At 41.6% G+C, this 18,566-nt stretch overlaps 1 protein-coding gene across 1 annotated transcript; it reads left to right on the top strand.

Annotated features, from left to right (window-relative positions):
* Window positions 1-5,283: 5,283 nt before the first annotated feature.
* LOC134358477 (GRIN2-like protein) lies at window positions 5,284-17,777 on the top strand. The gene is made up of 2 exons (XM_063070727.1): window positions 5,284-5,390; window positions 11,194-17,777. The coding sequence occupies exon 2, from the start codon at window positions 11,208-11,210 to the stop codon at window positions 13,026-13,028; it is 1,821 nt and encodes a 606-aa protein (XP_062926797.1). The 5' UTR covers window positions 5,284-5,390; window positions 11,194-11,207; the 3' UTR covers window positions 13,029-17,777.
* The last annotated feature ends 789 nt before the right edge of the window (window positions 17,778-18,566 follow it).

The following is an 18,566-nucleotide window of genomic DNA, read 5'->3' as shown; positions in this document are numbered from 1 at the left end:
ATAGTGTTAAGGAAACAGGGAGACTGCTGAATGACTTAGAGAGATTAGGAGAATGAGCAAAGTGGTAGATAGAATATAATGTAGGTAGTGTATAGGTATGTGCTTTAGTAGAAGAAATAAAGGTGTGGACTATTTTCTAAATGGGGAGAAAATTCAAAAATCAGAGGCTCAAAGAGTACTCATGCAGGATTCCCTAAAATTAACTTGCAGGTTGAGTTGGTGGTAAGAAAGTCAAATGCAATGTTTGCATTCATTTCAAGAGGACGAGAATATAAAATCAAGGATGTTATGCAGATCTTTTATAAGGCTTTGGTCAGACCACATTAGACCACATTTGGGAGTATTGTGAGCAGAGAAGGTTCACAAGAATGATTCCGGGAAAGAAGGGGTTAACATATGAGGAGAATTTAATGGCTCTGGGCCTGCGCTTGCTGGAGTTTAGAAGAATGAGTGGGGATTTCCTTGAAACCTTTCAAATATTGAAAGGCCTACCTAGAGTGGACATGGAGAGGATGTTTTGTATTGTGGGCGAGTCAATACTTCTGTTTACTCAAAACTTTGGTTTATGAAGGCCAATGTGCCAAAAGCTTTCTCTTTGACCCTATCTACCTGTGCTGCTATCAATTGACTATGGACTCCCAGATCCCTTTGTTCTACATACTCCTCAGTGCTCTATTGTTCACTGTGTAAGATCTACCCTGGCTGGTCCTGCGGATGTGCAACATGTCACACTCGTCAGCATTAAATTCCATCTGGTTCAGATCCTGCTGTAAGCTCTAATAGTCTTCCTCACTGTCCACAACACTTCCAATCTTGGAGTCATCTGCAAATATTTGATCCAATGAACCATAGTATCATCCAGATACAGTTGAAGTCAGAAGTTTACATACACCTTAGCCAAATACATTTAAACTCAGTTTTTCACAATTCCTGACATTTAATCCTAGAAAACATTCCCTGTCTTAGGTCAATTGGGATCACTACTTTATTTTAAGAATGTGAAATGTCAGAATAATAGTAGAGAGAAGTATTTATTTCAGCTTTTATTTCTTTCATCACTTTCCCAGTGGGTCAGAAGTTCACGTACACTTTGTTAGTATTTGGTAGCATTGCCCTTAAATTGTTTACCTTGGGTCAAACGTTTTGGTAGCCTTCCACAAGCTTCTCACAGTAAGTTGCTGGAATTTTGTTCCATTCCTCCAGACAGAACTGGTGTAACTGAGTCAGGTTTGTAGGCCTCCTTGCTCGCACAGGCTTTTTCAGTTCTGCTCACAACTTTTCTATCGGATTGAGGTCAGGGTTTTGTGATGGCCACTCCAATACCTTGACTTTATGGATTGTATATAGATTACAAGCAACAACAGACCCAGCATTGATCCCTCCAGTCAGAGAGACAACCATCTAGTACCACTCTCTGGCTTCTCCCACAAACCCAATATCCAATCAAATTTGCTACCTCATCTTGAGTGCCAAATGACTGAAACTTCTTGACCAACCTCCTAAGCAGGGTCTTGTCAAAAGCCTTGCTAAGGTCCATGTGGACAACATCCACTATCTTGCCTTCATGAACTTTCCTGGTAACATACTCAAAAAACTGTGTAACATTGGTTAGACATGACCTACTACACACAAAGCCATGCTGACTATCCTTAATCAGTCCATGTCTATCCATTTACTCATATATCCGATCCCTTAGAATACCTTCCAATAACTTTCACACTACTGATAGAAACATAGAAAACATACAGCACAATACAGGCCCTTCAGCCCACAAAACTGTGCCGAACATGTCCTTATCTGAGAAATTACCTAGGGTTACCCATAGCCCTCTATTTTTCTGAGCTCCATATACCTGCCCAGGAGTCTCTTAAAAGACCCTATCGTATCTGCCTTCACCACCGTTGCCGGCAGCCCATTCCATGCACTCACCACTCTCTGCGTGAAAAAAAATTTACCCCTGACATCTCCTCTGAACCTACTTCCAAGCACCTTAAGACTGTGCCCTCTCATGCTAGCCATTTCAGCCCTGGGAAAAAGCCTCTGACTATCCACACGATCAATGCCTCTCATCATCTTATACACCTCTATCAGGTCACCTCTCATCCTCCGTTGCTCCAAGGAGAAAAGGCCGAATTCACTCAACCTATTCTCATAAGCAATGCTCCCCAATCCAGGCAACATCCTTGTAAATCACCTCTGCACCCTTTCTATGGTTTCCACATCCTTCCTATAGCGAGGCGACCAGAACTGAGCACAGTACTCCAAGTGGGGTCTGACCAGGCTCTTATATAGCTGCAACATTACATCTCAGCTCCTAAACTCAATCCTATTGATGAAGGCCAATGCACCATATGCTTTCTTAACCACAGAGTCAACCTGCGCAGCAGCTTTGAGTGTTCTTTGACTTGGACCCCAAGATCTCTCTGATCCTCCACACTGCCAAGAGTCTTACCATTAATACTATATTCTGTCATCATATTTGACCTACCAAAATGAACCACCTCACACTTATCGGGGTTGAACTCCATCTGCCACCTCTCAGCCCAATTTTGCATCCTATTGATGTCCTGCTGTAACCTCTGACAGCCCTCCACACTATCCATAACACCTCCAACCTTTGTGTCATCAGCAAATTTACTAACCCATCCCTCCTCTTCATCCGGGTCATTTATAAAAATCACGAAGAGTAGGGGTCCCAGAACAGATCCCTGAGGCACACCACTGGTGACCAACCTTTATGCAGAATATGACCCGTCTACAACCACTCTTTGCCTTCTGTGGGCAAGCCAGTTCTGGATCCACAAATCAATTTTCCCATGGATCCCATGCCTCCTTACTTTCTCAATAAGCCTTGCATGGGGTACCTTGTCAAATGCCTTGCTGAAATCCATATACAATACATCTACTGCATCAATGTGTTTAGGCACATCCTCAGAAAATTCAATCATGACCTACCTTTCACAAAGCCATGCTGACTATTCCTAATCATATTATGCCTCTCCAAATGTTCATAAATCCTGCCTCTCAGGATCTTCTCCACCAACTTACCAACCACTGCAGTAAGACTCACTGGCCTATAATTTTCTGTTTTATTTTTAGAGCCTTTCTTCAACAGCAGAACAGCATCGGCTATCCTCCAGTCCTCTGGTACCCTACCTGTCACTAAGGATGATTTAAGTATCTCTGCTAGAGCCCCATCAAATTCTGCACTTGCCTCCCATAGGGTCTGAGGGAATACCTTGTCAGGCCCTGGGAATTTATCCTCCCTAATTTGTCTCAAGACAGCAAACACCTCCTCTGTAATTTGTGTAGGTCCATGAAGTTGATGCTGCTTTGCCTCACGTCTATAGACTCTACATCCATCTCCTGAGTAAATATAGATCCAAAAAATCAATTTAATATCTCTCCCAAAACTTTTGGCTCCATTCATGGATTACCATTCTGATCTTCCAAAGGACCAATTTTGTCCCTTGCAATCCTTTTGCTCTTAACATACCAGTATAATCCCTTAGGATTCTCCTTCACCTTGTCTGCTAGGGCAACATCATGCCTTCTTTTAGTCCTCCTGATTTCTTTCTTTAAGTGTTCTGTTGCATTTTTATACTCCATAAGTACCCCATTTGTTCCTGCCTGCTTATACCTGCTATGCATCACATTTTTTCTTAACCAGGGCCTCAATATCTCTTGAAAACCAAGGTTCTCTAAACCTGTTGACTTTAATTTTTATTCTGACGGGCACATACAAGCTTTGTACTCTCCAAATTTCACCTTTGAAGGCTTCCCACTTACAAATACACCTTTGCCAGAACACAGTTTATCCCAAGCCACAGATCCTTTCTGATACCATCAAAATGGGCCTTTCTCCAATTTAGAATCTCAAACCCCGACTAGATCTATCTTTTTTCAATATTTACTTTGAAACTAATGGCATTATGATCACTAGCTGCAAAGTGTTCCCCTACACAAACTCCTGTCTCATTCTCCAAGAACAGATCAAATATCACACACACTCTCGTTCAGACTTCTATGTACTGATTAAGGAAACTTTCTTGAGCACATTTGGCAAACTTTATCCCATCTAGTACTTTTACAGTATGGAAGTCCCAGTCAATACAGTATTTGAGATGTTAAAATCACCTACTATAACAACCTTATGTTTCCGCAGCAGTCTGCGATCTCTACAATATTTTTCTCCAAATCCCGCGGGCTATATGTAACATACCCTCATTAACGCGGTCATACGTTTTTTTTTATTCCACCCATAAAGCCTCACTAGACGAGTTCTCCAGTCTGCCGTGACATTTTCCCTGACTAGCATCGCCACTAGACCCCCTTTAATCCCCGCCGCTCTGACGCGACTAAAACAACGGAACCCCGAAACACTGAGCTGCCAGTCCTGCAGCCGAGTCTCATTAATGGCTGCAATATCATAAATCCATGTGTTGAGCTCATCTGCCTTTCCTGCGATACTTGTTGCATTGAACTATATGCATAGACATATACATCAGTAGAAATTTCCTCGTCTTTAGTGACATACCAAATCTTCTCAAAATACGGATCCACTGCCCTACTCTCCACGCCTTTTGTGAATTCCATCTAATTCCATAATAAAATCCACACCACCACCACCTTTACAAGCACTTCCACTTCGCCGTCTCTGCTACATTCTGGGGTCTTGTCTGCGGTATTCCAAGAGGTCAAACGTCCTATATGTGGTTCTTGTCCCACCAACAAGGGTGACTCTGAAAATGCCCAGCTAGCCACTTAGATCAAGGATTTGGGGATGGGAAGAACGGATGAACAAAACTTTCGTTGCACTGGCTCTGCGGTGGCCATTTTGTCTAACCATTAAATAAATCTGCCTCTCAAATGCCAGTGATTGCTCTGTGTGCTTCTCTAATTTGAAATATTAGCGGAAACTCAGTCAGTACAGGGTGGTGGTGGCTGGAGAATAAAGTAAACCACAGTTAAACGGCGACAACGATCAGGCGGAGAGATTAACCTGGAAGAATAGCCAAAGGTCTGACCGACACTGATTGGAGGTGACAGGCAGTGAGAGACGGACGGGAGACACATAAACACGTAGGGGAGATGTCTGGAGGTAAGGATGGCGAGTGAGCAACGCGAACCAGTCCTTGGTTGTAATTTGTGAGTGTGGAACAGAGAGGCGACGCACGGCGCTGGACGGGCTGAGGGAGCGCGGCACTATTTCCCTTAATCGGATAAAACAGACTGATACTCTCTTTTCTTCATTGCGTCTGCATCGTGTGAGCGAGCGATGGAGGACGATGAGGGAACCGTGTGACTCAGCCCGGCCATCTGCACACACACACACACACACGGCAATACTTAATGATAATATTTGCAAGAGTGCCTGGATTCATTGAACGGTGAGTGCTGTCCTCGGTGTAACGGGCCGAAGGGATTTCTTCAGCAAAGCACCAGGTGGCTGATGAGGTGCTGAGCTTTTGAGGGTATTAGATATTCAGTTATAGATTTATTGTGCTGTTGCCGAGAGACTGTCAGTGGAGTCGGAACCGTCGAATAGTCGGCGATCGTTAGTTCTGCACCGGGTTCTCTGCCTGATCGGTAATCGCCAGTGAATGGGGGGTTAGACTTGGGCTGCAGTTTGTTGTCGGGAGCGTTATTCTGTGTACGTATGTTCCCAGCAGATAAAAGGCCTGTTGCTTTCATATATATATAGATCCTCACCATGCTTTCCTGTTTAATCCCCCCGGAAAGGAATTTGTTGGTCTTGTTTAATGGGACTCCGAGGGTTCTCCAAACGGGTGAGAGTTGCTGGAATAAAAAAAAGTCTCGCAGAAAATGGGCTGGAGGTGGCTTAGGTCGAGAACGGAGGCTGCACTTTAGAACGGAACGGGACATAAGAGTCTCCGATCTGTTGCTGGTGAGAATGCTCTCCTCTCCACCACCACCCCCCCCCCCCGCCTCACAGTGTAGTACACAGATCCCAACCCCTCCCAAGGGATGTCCTCTTACAGTCCGTCACCTCCCCGGGGATACTCCATCCCTGACACGGCTGCGTGTCCTTCTCGATTGTTCCACGCAATCACTTTGCCACCATGACATGGATTGCATTTTGTCCTGTCTCCATCTTACTGCCTCAGACCGAACTTGAGCCACATTCATTCGATGGACATTCCCGTCCGTGCCATTCCATACCCTGATCAACCACGGTGCATTAGTTTTTACACGGATTTCTGTAGATACATCTTACACTGAAAATATTCCACTGACCCACATAGCAACCTGACATACTTGGTTGATACATTGGACAAATATCACACTGGTCCTCAAACCTTACAGCCATCTCAAGCACACACACACACACACACACACACTGTTGTACAAGACACGTATACCCCAATGAAACGCCATTGGACTGGAGAGTGACTTAGATCTTACCAAGACTCACATTATACTAACATATAACACTGACAACATCATGGACATACACTACATCAGACCAGCTCAAGCATCACGGCACAGCAATAATACACCACACTGATAGACAGAAGCGTGAAGGGTCCATGGACCATGGTACTTTTGTCGATTTGCTCACCTTCACAGGCTGGAATAATCTCCAGCAACAAACAATCTGCTGGAGAAACTCAGCCAGTCAAGCAGCATCTGTGGGAGGAAAGCAGTTGTCCACGTTTCAGGTCAAATCAGGACTAAGAGTGGAGAGTGGAGATTATCAGTATATAGAGGAAAAGGAAAGTGGTGGAACAGGAGCCAGAGGTGGTTGATGGATGGGGAGGAGGGGGTGGAATTGCTGGTGAAGGAATGTCCTATGTCCCCTGTCTCAGTCCTCCCCTCTCCTCCTTATATTGGCTACCTCCCTTCTCCACTTTCATCTTGATGCAAGGTCTCAACCCAAAATGTGGACAATTCCATTCTTCCTGCAGATTCTGCTTGATGTACTGATTTCCTCAAACAGACCAGCATCTGCAGTCTCTCTGGAAGAATCTCCATCCTGTTGGACAAGGTTTGAGCCTCCCATAACAGATTTTGCCTTTTTCACATTCACAATTTGTGTACCTCTCAACCGAGCAATTTTCCTGTACCTCACTAAAGGGATATGACTAGCTCCTAGAACAAAGTTTCCAGGTAACTCTCCTTCTCCCTAATCTCCAGGTCTAGCTCACCAACTCTGAACTGAAGTTCGTCACGCAGCACACACAGTGGGGTGGTTGTCATCAATCCCGCGCAGTAGCCTTAGGCTTCAGGAAAATGCTGATCAGCTGTCAATTGGGTAGAGCAATGGAAGATGGAAGTTAGTCCTGTTACTTGTGACGCAATGTCCTTTGGTATGCATATTAAAAGTGGGAATACACAGTGAATGGGAGGGCTCTAGGGACTATTGAGGAGGAAATGAAACTTGGTGTACAAAGATCATTAAAGGTAGCAACACGGGCAGATAAAGCGGTGAAGAAGTAATGTGGAATACTTGTCCTCCATTACTTAGGGCAGAGAATATAAGAGCAGGGAGGGAATGGTACAGACTTATAAAACTTTGGCTAGGCCATAGCTGGTGTACTATGCACAGTTCTAGTCACCACACTGTGTGGTAGCATTGGAGAGGATAAAGTGGAGATTCAGCAAGATGTTGCCATGTCACTAATGAGGAGGCACTGGATAGTCTGGGTTTGTTTAGAGAGTCCTGATGAAATAAGCAAAATTTTGAGGAACATAGACAAGGTAGATACAGTACTCCCTGGAGTTCTGGAGGGTTTGCGTTCCTAGAAAACCATCTGTATCATGCTTTTCCATATCTCAAATTTTATTTGGTAGTGATTTGTGAATTGTATTATGGCAAATTTCCATTACCTGAAATTGTCATAGAGCAGAGTATACTGTAGTAGGAAACCTTTCCCTATAACAGTGGTACTAAAAGATATTGATTGATGGGAAGTAAAAGAAGTTTAGAGCAGCTCTGAGGAATTGTTTTTCGCCCAAAGGATGTCTGGAATCTGGAACACACTGTCTGAAAGGGTGAGGACGCAAGTACTCTCACAACATTTAAGAAATATCCAGATGAGCACTTGAATTGCCAAGACTTAGAAGGCTATAGACCCAGTGCTGGTGAATGGAATTGGTGTAGATGGGTAACTGATGGTCAGTATGGACATTGTGGTCCAAATGGCCTCTTTCTGTTCTGTATGACTATGATTCTATATATATCTCACTGTATGTTGCTGCAAAGCTTCCCTTATGCTGCATGTCTTAAAGTAGTTTATTTATTTAACCAATTTATTTAACTCTTCACCTTTGCCCAGTCCTTGATGAATTCTCTGCACTTAGCACAGTACAGTCAAACACACTGTACTTTGCTACCCCACAGATTTACTTTCCCAGGTATCTGTACCTTTGTGTCACATGACTTCAATGAAAATCTTCTAGCTGACTACTCAATTACATGGAAAACTAAAGACTAATGTTTATCACATCATATCACTGCAAGTTCAAACTACAAGGTTAACATAATCACACACACAAAACTAAATTAACTAATTATGAAAATAAATCACCTCATTAACCACCAAAGACCTCCAAACTCATGGAGCATTTGTCTTCTACGGCCCTCTTTAAATACTCTGGACATGAGTGCCCTCTTAGATATCTGTCTATCTCTCTCCTTCTCTCTCTCACACACACACGCACACAAACACACACCATGGTGACGTACATATTACCTCATCCACTAAATATACACACACTGATTTGTTGGTTGGTTAAGCTCATCTGGGGCATAGGCTGCCAACATCAGCTCGCCAGAGTCCTCTGCCCAGGGCCACTCTTTCAAGTTCCCAGGTGTAGCCCACCTTCAAAGACCCTTCTTCTCCCAGGGATGCTTCTGTTGGCATTTCTGTAGCTCTGGGTTTTCACAGGATGGCATTGCTAGCTCCATGCTCAACCCTCGGCCTTGGAACCACAGATGGCTGAGTTATACACACACCGAACCATGTATTAGAAACACACCACATCATTCGCGCATCATACTGACCCTCCAACCTGATGCATCCATCAATAAGTCCCACACTGACATACTGGACATTTGCACATACCTGTATATCATACTGATATACATGTCATTCTGGTACTAGACAGACACACTATTCATATAGAAAAGCAGACTGACATATAAATCAGAGAAGGAGCATGAAAAGTGGGGGAGAAGGACGTGCAGGGTCATTTGCTCACTAATAATAATTATGCATATTATTAATGCGTTCATACAATAAGTATCCATTTCAGTTGCCCCTCCAACATAATTAAATTTATATTTCTTCATGCTCTGCAGTATCATAGGGATACACAATAATATACCATAAAGGTACATTTAGAATACTTACAATATAATCCTACTTTGCCACATGAACACAAACATACCATTACCAACATATTGACACATGTATTGAGATAGAGTGAAAAGATTGTCTTGCATACTGTTGTTTCAGATCAGATCATTACACAGTGAGGTAGAACAAGGTAAAACAATAACAATGCAGAATAAAGTGTAATAGCAACAGAGAAACCGCAGCATACACAGACTGCTGGAGGAACTCAGCAGATCAGGCAGCATCTATGGAAAAGAGTAAACAGTCGACGTTTCAGGTCCTGGTGGAGGGTCTCAGCCTGAAACATCGACTGTACTCTTTTCCATAGATGCTGCCTGGGCTGCTGTGTTCCTCCAGCATTTTGTGTGTGTTGCTTGGACTTCCAGCATCTGCAGATTTTCTCTTGTTAAAGAAACAGCAGTGCAGGTAGATAGTAAAGTACAAGATCATAACAAAATAGATTGTGACGTTAAGAGTCCAATTTATGGTACTAGGGAAACATTTGATAGCCTTATAACAGCGGGGTAGAAGCAGTCCTTGGGACTGGTGCTACATACTTTCAGGCTTTGCATCTTCTGCCCAATGGAAGAGAGAAACTTTGGGGTGGGTTTGGCTTTGATAATGCTGGTTGTTTTACTGAGGCAGTAAGAATAAGTTCATGGAGGGGAAGCTGGTTACCATGATTTGCTGATGTACCGCCACAGAGCCATCAACCTGTGCCTCAAAACCACACGAGTCTGCACCATATTAACACACAGTCATCATCAACATGACTTTTCTAACCCATCAACATATTCCTTTTCTCCATTTTAATTGGGCTGAACCGTTATGCATAAAAGGTTACTAATTTTCTCTTCAACATTAGTGCACAAATAATTCAAATTATTTTATTACTTCTAAAACTCTGTGGGATGCCCTAACAGGATCATCAAGGGCCCAATATAAATCTATTGATCTATGTCTTCTCCTCCTTCAAATGAACAATATCCCCGAGTACTAGTCAGCAGCAGTCAGGACCTGAGCTCTGAGTTAGTCTCTGTCTATAGCTCAGGAACACCGAATGCAATTTGCAAACTATCATTCAGCAATTGCTGGTACGGAATCTGTGATTTTCATTTAGTTATTCAGATAGATTAGTAACAAATTTTAATTCAAGGTACAAGGAAAGCCTTGAAAGGAAGAAACTGAAAGGAGAATTCACACATTACAAGAAACAAAGAGGGGAGGGGGGCCTGTGATAAATCCAGATCATAACTTCACTTTGGACCTTAATACCAAGAAGGCACACAATCAAATAATCAATGGCAAATTTAAAACATAGGAGCTAAATGTGGAATGGACACCCAAACAGTTGGTATAAGAGAAAAAAACTAAATCATTCAAGAGATGGTAGAGCACTGTGATGGGGAAACAGCAGAGTAATTCTGTGATGAAGACATGAATAGACATGACAGTTTCTCACATCATAACTATTACACAATTCTAAACTGTGTAATCTCTGTGTAACTGTGTATAACTGAGCCATCTGGATCATGAAGAGTTGAGTCAAGTCCCTACCTAGTCTTTAAATGAATTTGAGCTGAGCGTGGCAAACCACGTAAGCCCCAGTACCCTCGGGTTAGAAGACAATTAATTGTCTCTGTTTGCTGCCCAGTAAAAGATCCTACATAAATCTAAGATATAAAATGCTGGAAACAACCAGCAAGCTGTGGCAGCATCTATAGAGCAAGAAATAGACTTAATTTTCAGGTTGCTGATTGTTCATCTGAACTTATAACAAAAGGATAACATAATTTACTATTTTTCTCTTTATTGTTTCTCATCATGATAGAGTGCCCATTCGACATGGCCACATACAATCGACGGTCATCTGATCATGCTTTCCAGGTAAACCAGGATGTAGTGTATCGTAATACGTTGGAACCAGAATGTTTCCCACTGTCAAAAAGCTCCTCTGACACCCTGTTCCCAAGAAAGGAAAGCATGGAAGAAAGGAAAATGACTAATCCATATCTGAGGAAGACCATCAGCAGTGTTGTCTCTTCAAGGAACACAGTTGAAACGGGCATGAGATATTCTTGTCATTCTTCCTGTTTCATGCCACAGAATAATTTCACTATTATCCCCTTGTGTGGCTGCTTCCAAATGAATTCCATCCCCAATCCCAACCATGTGACTGAATCCCCAATCTTTCAGGATAGTGCAAAACTCCACACCAATGACCGTACTAACAGCAGCTCAGACATAAGAAGGGATACAGACACAATGTTGTACAAAGACCCAAATTTGGGGAAGTTGCAGACAAAGTTGATGTGCAGGAGTTGCTCAGACATCATCTGTGGTTACAAAGAGAACTGCTGTCAAGACAATGTAGTGCACAGCCAGACTGCCACGGAACATCAAGTTACTGTGCCTGACAGTAACCACAGTGCAGTCCCTCAAAGTGAAATAACAACAATGGATTCTGATCAAAAGATAGTGATAAGTATTTCAGAGAGCGATACTGACAACGAACATCATGAAACTATGGGAGAAAGGCCAGCCACTCCTGAGCATCAAGTTAATAGCATCAACAATAATGTGTGCAATTCCATGCATCAGTGCCATTTCATGCTTACAGAGAGTTCTCACAATTATCCAAGTGTCATGGTTGTCCAAGAATCTGACAGGCAGTATCAAGATAACTGTATGAAAGGAAATGGGACAATCACCAAGGACCAGGCTAATGTGCAACATAAGGAAGATGCTTTAATGAACAGTCAGAATTGTACTGGAGTTCAAAGCCACATGATACCTGGCCTGAACATACAAGACACTTCACCTGCTTTCAGCCATTCTCTGCCAATTCCAGCCATTCATCTTATGCCAAGGCTAATCAGTTCTGTCAGTGATTCTGGAAGAGGAAATATCAATGCATATTGCCACCCGCTGCCAATTTCAGGTATCCTTGCATTCCCACGATTGGTGTCTTCAGTGAGTGAATCTGGTTTGGACACAAAGCATCTTCTGAGATGCCATGGTACTGTAGGAAATAATGTGGTCCCCACCATGACTGATGAAAATCCACAGAATATCTCAGATGCAATAAAAGTAGAACTGGAAAACCCTGCTCATCCTTCTCAACAAAATAGTCCAAATAATAATGTGAATGTGAGAACACGAGATATGTGCACTATGACTTCTATCAGAGATCTGACCCTAGGCATTTATTATCAACTGAAGCATAAAGATGCAGAGGTACAGACTTCTTTTGCAGTTGACTGCAGGTCAGTTGGCACCAACCCAATGTCTCCCACTGACTGCTGCTTGGTTCACATGTTCCCAGAAGTTAACTTAGAAGAGAATCAGGAGATTCAGGAGTCTCCAGTCCGAGAAGTAAAATGGGATGACAAAGGGATGACATGGGAAATTTATGGGGCCTCTGTAGACCCTGAGGTCCTTGGGCTGGCCATACAAAAACATCTGGAGATTCAGATTGAACAACATGAAAAAGACAAGGTATCCACAGCTGAGAAGACATTGAAGCATTTGGATCCTCACTTTGATGCAACACATGTGCTGGAACATCAAACAAAAGAGAAGAGACATATGCCAGGCTTTAGGAAGATGTTCTCTACTCTGAGACATCCCACATGTTGTATACGATCCAATACAGCGATAGATTGACAGCTGCGTCCTCTGTCAAAGAGTCAGTATCAGGGGAGGGTATACATAAACTGCAGTCACAAAATGTAAATGCAATTTTTGCTTTTCCCCAGACACTTACATTCAAAAGTAATTATTAGTAAGAGTATTTTTTTTAAGACTTTTTTTTTCAAAATAATTATGAGAGTGGCTGATTGAGGTGTTCTGGAGCAGGTGAAGTTTTCAGAAAAATATAGATCCTGAGACATTTATAGGAAAGTAGAAGTCTGAATGCATTTGTGATCCAGTTGCTGTATGCTCAGGTAGATGAGGATGTAAATGATGCTGCTGCAAGAATACTGGGATAGGGACAAAAAGGTATTTTTAGCAAAATGTTTTTAACTATCCTGCATTTCCCAGATTTTCTTCTTGGTGCTCTGAAAGAACAGTAATCTTTGACAAGACAACGATCTTTGTAAACATATGATAATGTGACACAGTTAGTTATCTTAATGTGTAACAATGATGACAGAAGCAGAAGTCTTAATGAATAATAATACATTCCAGAAGAAACATATTGGAGTGGAGGGAAAACGATGTAAATGACAATCCCACAGGATCATGGAAATGTCATGTGAAACTGCAACAAAGGGTGAATTGCTCCATTTCTGGAACTTTGATAGAGATTCCCGTGTATTCTCAAACCCGCAGTCATAATTTTTTGTTTAAGCATTTATCTACTTTTCATTGATGACTACAAATGAGTCCTTTATCATCGGCCTTTCAGATTGAACATTAACTACATGAAAGAGTATTTCCTCAGGTCACAGCAGGTTCTTAAATTTGGACCTCTAGTTGTTGACCTGTCTGCCACTTCTTACTTACTCCATCAAGACAGTGACTTGGAATACCTCTATCGAATCTTCCTAAACACTTTCTCTAGGCACTCCACATTACTGAAGTCTCTCATTTCTGCTATCCATTTTAATAAATCTGTTCTACACCCGTATTAAAGCCTTGGCCTGAGTTCTAAAGTGTGGTAGTCAGAATTAAACACAAAACTCCCAGAAGGAGCTAGAAATCTGTTTTACAATAACTTTCTAGTTTGCAGGCTATTAATACTTAGGATATGCAGCCAATTTTGCCCTGGATTAAAGCCACGATTGAAATACAATGCAGAACAGGCCTTTCCAGCCCAACGAGCCACACCACTTGGCAATCTATTTAACCCTAACATAATCACAGAACAAATTACAATGGCTAATTAACCTAATAACTGGTACATCTTTGGAACGTAGGAGGAAACCGGTGCACCCAGATGAAACCTATATGTTCACAAGGAGTAACACATTTATAACTGACCAACAAACAATTAAATTTGGATCAGATGGGAGGATAAAGAATTAAATTTCAGAAACCATCTTTAATACTCACTTCTTTTCAGCTTCAGCAAAGCTAAGGCTGGGGTCAGTCACAGAAGCCTAGAATTGGATTGTTTACTAAAGATAGCTTTTGACTAATCTATCCTTAGTACTAAAATAACATTAACCAGCTAAAACAAGATTAGAAGACAACAAGCATAATTTGATCATGTAAAGGCACAAATAATTTAACATTTCAGTAATTAGTTTTTCTAAAAAAGAAGTCAGTTAAAAAAGGTGGAAAAGAATTCAACAGAAAACTGGATTTTGACTATAGAGGACAATGGGCCCTTTATGATGATGAAAATTAAATATGAAAACAATGAACAAACATAGCTGGCCAAAAGGGGAGTTTGTGGCTGATTTAGGAAACAATCAGATAAAAAAAGCTGGGGAACAGATAAGGAAGATTAAAATCAGATCTGTACTTTATTATAGAAACTTTATCATAGGAAGATTATAGTTGATGGCAACATTTGCACAGGCAAATACCTCAAAATAGTAAATGCAGATATTCAGCAAAGTTATGCTAGGACTGTGAAACTACTTACATTCTCAACCACCAAAGACTTGCGGGTAATTTCCATTTTTCAAAGCCCTCCTAAAGAAGTGTGAAATGCAGCATTACTGAGATAACCTTCACATAAAAGCTGGGATGCCCAATTACAAAAGCCAGTCAATAAACAGTCTAATAGACGTAGTGAAAAACATCACCATTGATCCATAAGGACTAACTTAAATGATTCAGTTCATCCTCCTTAATCTTTCTTTCTTAAAATTCTCTTGATAGTAATATTACTTTCTAAAGGCTTCTATCGAGTTGTGGTATAACATGGTATAAGTAGACTTTAAAAAATAAATTTTTAGCCAACAATAGAAGCAGAATGGCAGTAATACAGCTGGAGGATGAATTTGAATTTGGAACAAAATGACAAACTTTGTGTAAAAAGGATAGCCCAGTGAATCTCTAGGAGCGGATCCTTGTAATTTTAAATGTGAATCTGTTTATAGGACTCTGATTACCAACATAAGAAATAGGAGCAGGAGTTGGCCATCTGGCCCGTTGAGCCTGCTCCACCATTCAATAAGATCATGGCTGATCTGACCATGGACTCATCTCCACCTACCTGCCTTTTCCCCATAACCCTTCATTCCCCTACCATGCAAAAATCTATCCAGCCTTATCTTAACTATATTTACTGAGGTAGCCTCCACTGCTTCATTGGGTAGAGAATTCCACAGATAATTTCACATCTAAACGCAGTGCCATGAAAATGAAGACTCCTTAGTTTAGGAGGCTGGTTTTCTGTCAGATATCAATCAAAGATACAGGGAACCTGATTTGGCCATGTACCGTTTAATTGCAATTTTCCCTTAAAAGTGAACAATTAAACAACTTTTCCAGTCTGTACTCTTATTTCTATTGATAGTGTGCATCAGCAAATACTTGTTGTTTATTATAAAGTAATTAATGATAGCTATTTTTGTATACATTTTCATTTCATTTTGCATATGGAGTGTTACAACTTACAGCTCAGTGGCAAACCACTTATTTTCTCTTTGACCAATTCACGCTCCTGCACCTTGTGATGTTAGCTCTGTCAGCTAAGGTAATGTTACATAGCATTCAGCATTAGTCATTCTTTTGTTCCTCTCAAAGAGTGAATAGCTGTCTTGGTGTTTGTAGAATGAAGGTTCTTTTATATAGTAACTTTGACAACCTCACAAAGTCTCAAAGCCTTTACAGTCACTGAGGTACTTTATGAAGAACATTGGTTGTCATAGATTGGGAAACGTAACAACCAACTTGGTGCAAAGATAAATCCCAAGTCGACAAAGGTTTCAGTGATAGCATTGAGGCCAGGACACCAGGGGGAGCTCTAATGTCTTTTTGATATTTTTTATTTTCTCTTGTTGGGTCAACTGGGTCTTAGGTTTTAATGATTCTTTTCACCCCTGAGGGTACAGAACTCAGTATCATACTGGGTTATCAATCTGATTTAAGGTGCTCAAGTTCCCAGAGTGGATTTTAAGTCCACAACTTTCTGAATTAGAACAGAGTGTGACCATTGGAGCCAAATCAATCCAATGTGATCACTGACAATAGCTCATGCCAAAAACCTAACCAAGCAAGTGTGAGAGACCCAACAAAGACAGATACAGAACTTCAGCTTTCTTTCTTTCAAATAGGAAGTGTCTTGAGTAGGATGAGCACAAGCTCAGACCCATATACCTCTCTTTGAAAAAGAAGGATTGCAGCCACCTTTGTAACAAGAGGTGCAGGTACTGGCACAGATGCATGTTACAATGATACTTACAAGAGCATCCCTTACTTCAGCCTCAGAAGAACAACTTTATGCCCTAGGTTTCTTTCCATAAAGCATCTCAACTGCCCTTGGTGCTCCTTTCAGTAAATGCCTACATATACTAGAGATTGAAGCAAAGATACTCAATTCAGTTCATTTACCTGGGGTGGTTTACATTTGTTAGCTTATAGTACGGAAGCTGATCTATCAGCAGAAAAGAGGAAACAAATGTGATTTAATTCTTTTCACCTGTGATGCATATTATGTTAGGTTCTGCTGTTTCCAGGAGCTACCTTCGATGACGGTGACAAGACTAAGGAATTTCCACTCCCAGTACACAGCTGGGAACTAGCCTTACAGTGGTACCTAATACCTTAAGATAGTGGACACATACCATTTCCACTAGTGTATAAGTGATCATCACAGGGCTAAAACAGCAGACAGCATGAATGCACACAGATAAAGAGGTACCTTCTCACTATATATTCAATCCACTTGAATGGTTTTCTGGAGAGTCCCAGCATAACCACCCGATTGTAACTCAAGAAATTCCAGTGTTCAGTGTAGACCAAAATGTGACAAAATAATCGACCTTTTCCTCTCTAGTCAAGCAGTCTATATGATGGTTGTGATTCTGGCAATAAATGTGATCTGCTTAAAATGTAACCAAGAACCTTTAAACAGCACTGGCCAAAATTGTCAAACTGAAGGATTTCTTTGTACAGTAAAACTCCATTAATCTGACACTCTTGGAACCTTGGTGATGCCTGTCGTAGATTTTATGGTCTACTGGATGTTATTCTATCAACACTATAATAGGTTACACAATTGTGCATTCTAAGGGACAACAGCAAATGAGGGCCCTGTGAGTTTAAAGGCTGTGAGTGGAAATGGGCCCAGTGACTCATGGGAGAGTTGCCATCAAAGCCCCAGTGTATCAAAGAGAGCACGGGAAGCAGGGTGTTAAAGGGAGAGTGGGATGCTGCCTCACTGGGATTTCTGAACGAAGGGATAGCAGATTACTGGAGTTTTGCTACATGTTAGTTTTATCAGATGTTTAGTAATGACAAAGTCTTAGTTAGTCATTGATGATAATGGTTTATGTTTTGTCTGTTTTAAAGAAAGTTGTTATCAATAAAAACATCAAAAGTGTGGAGTGATGTATTGGTATTATAGTCGGGCATTGTGCCAGTTATTTTCCACAGATGAACAGTAGAAACATACTGTGATAATGATATCAAGAATGAACACAATGGGAAAGGACTGGAGACACAAGGCACTGGGTTCTGAAGCAAAAAACAATCTGCTGGAGCAACATTTCAGGAAGCAATCCTGTGTTTGTCCCAATTCAGGGTTCCAACCTGAAAAACTGACAATTCCTTTCCCCACACAGATTAGATTATGACACTCAGTCCTTGTTTATTGTCATTTAGAAATGCATGCGTTAAAAAATGATACAATGTTCCTCCAGAATGATATTACAAGAAAACACAGGACAAACCAAGACTAAAACTTACAAAACCACATAATTATAACATATAGTTAAAACAGTGCAAAGCAATACCGTAATTTGATAATGAGCAGACCATGGGCACGATAAAAAAAAGTCTCAAAGTCCCGATAGCCCCATCATCTCACGCAGGCGGCAAAAGGGAGAAACTCTCCCTGCCATGAACCTCCAAGCGCCGCCAACTCGCCGATGCAGCACCATTCGAAGCACCCGACCACAGCGGACTCTGAGTCCGTCTGAAAACTTCGAGCCTCCAACCAGCCTCTCCGAGCACCATCCTCTGCTGAGCGCTTGACCCCGCCCCGGCCGCCGGGCAACAAGCAAAGCCGAAGACTCAGGGCCT

The sequence above is a fragment of the Mobula hypostoma genome, chromosome 18, assembly GCF_963921235.1.
Source record: "Mobula hypostoma chromosome 18, sMobHyp1.1, whole genome shotgun sequence".
NCBI lineage: Eukaryota > Metazoa > Chordata > Chondrichthyes > Myliobatiformes > Myliobatidae > Mobula > Mobula hypostoma.
This window is presented reverse-complemented; position numbering and strand designations above follow the sequence as displayed.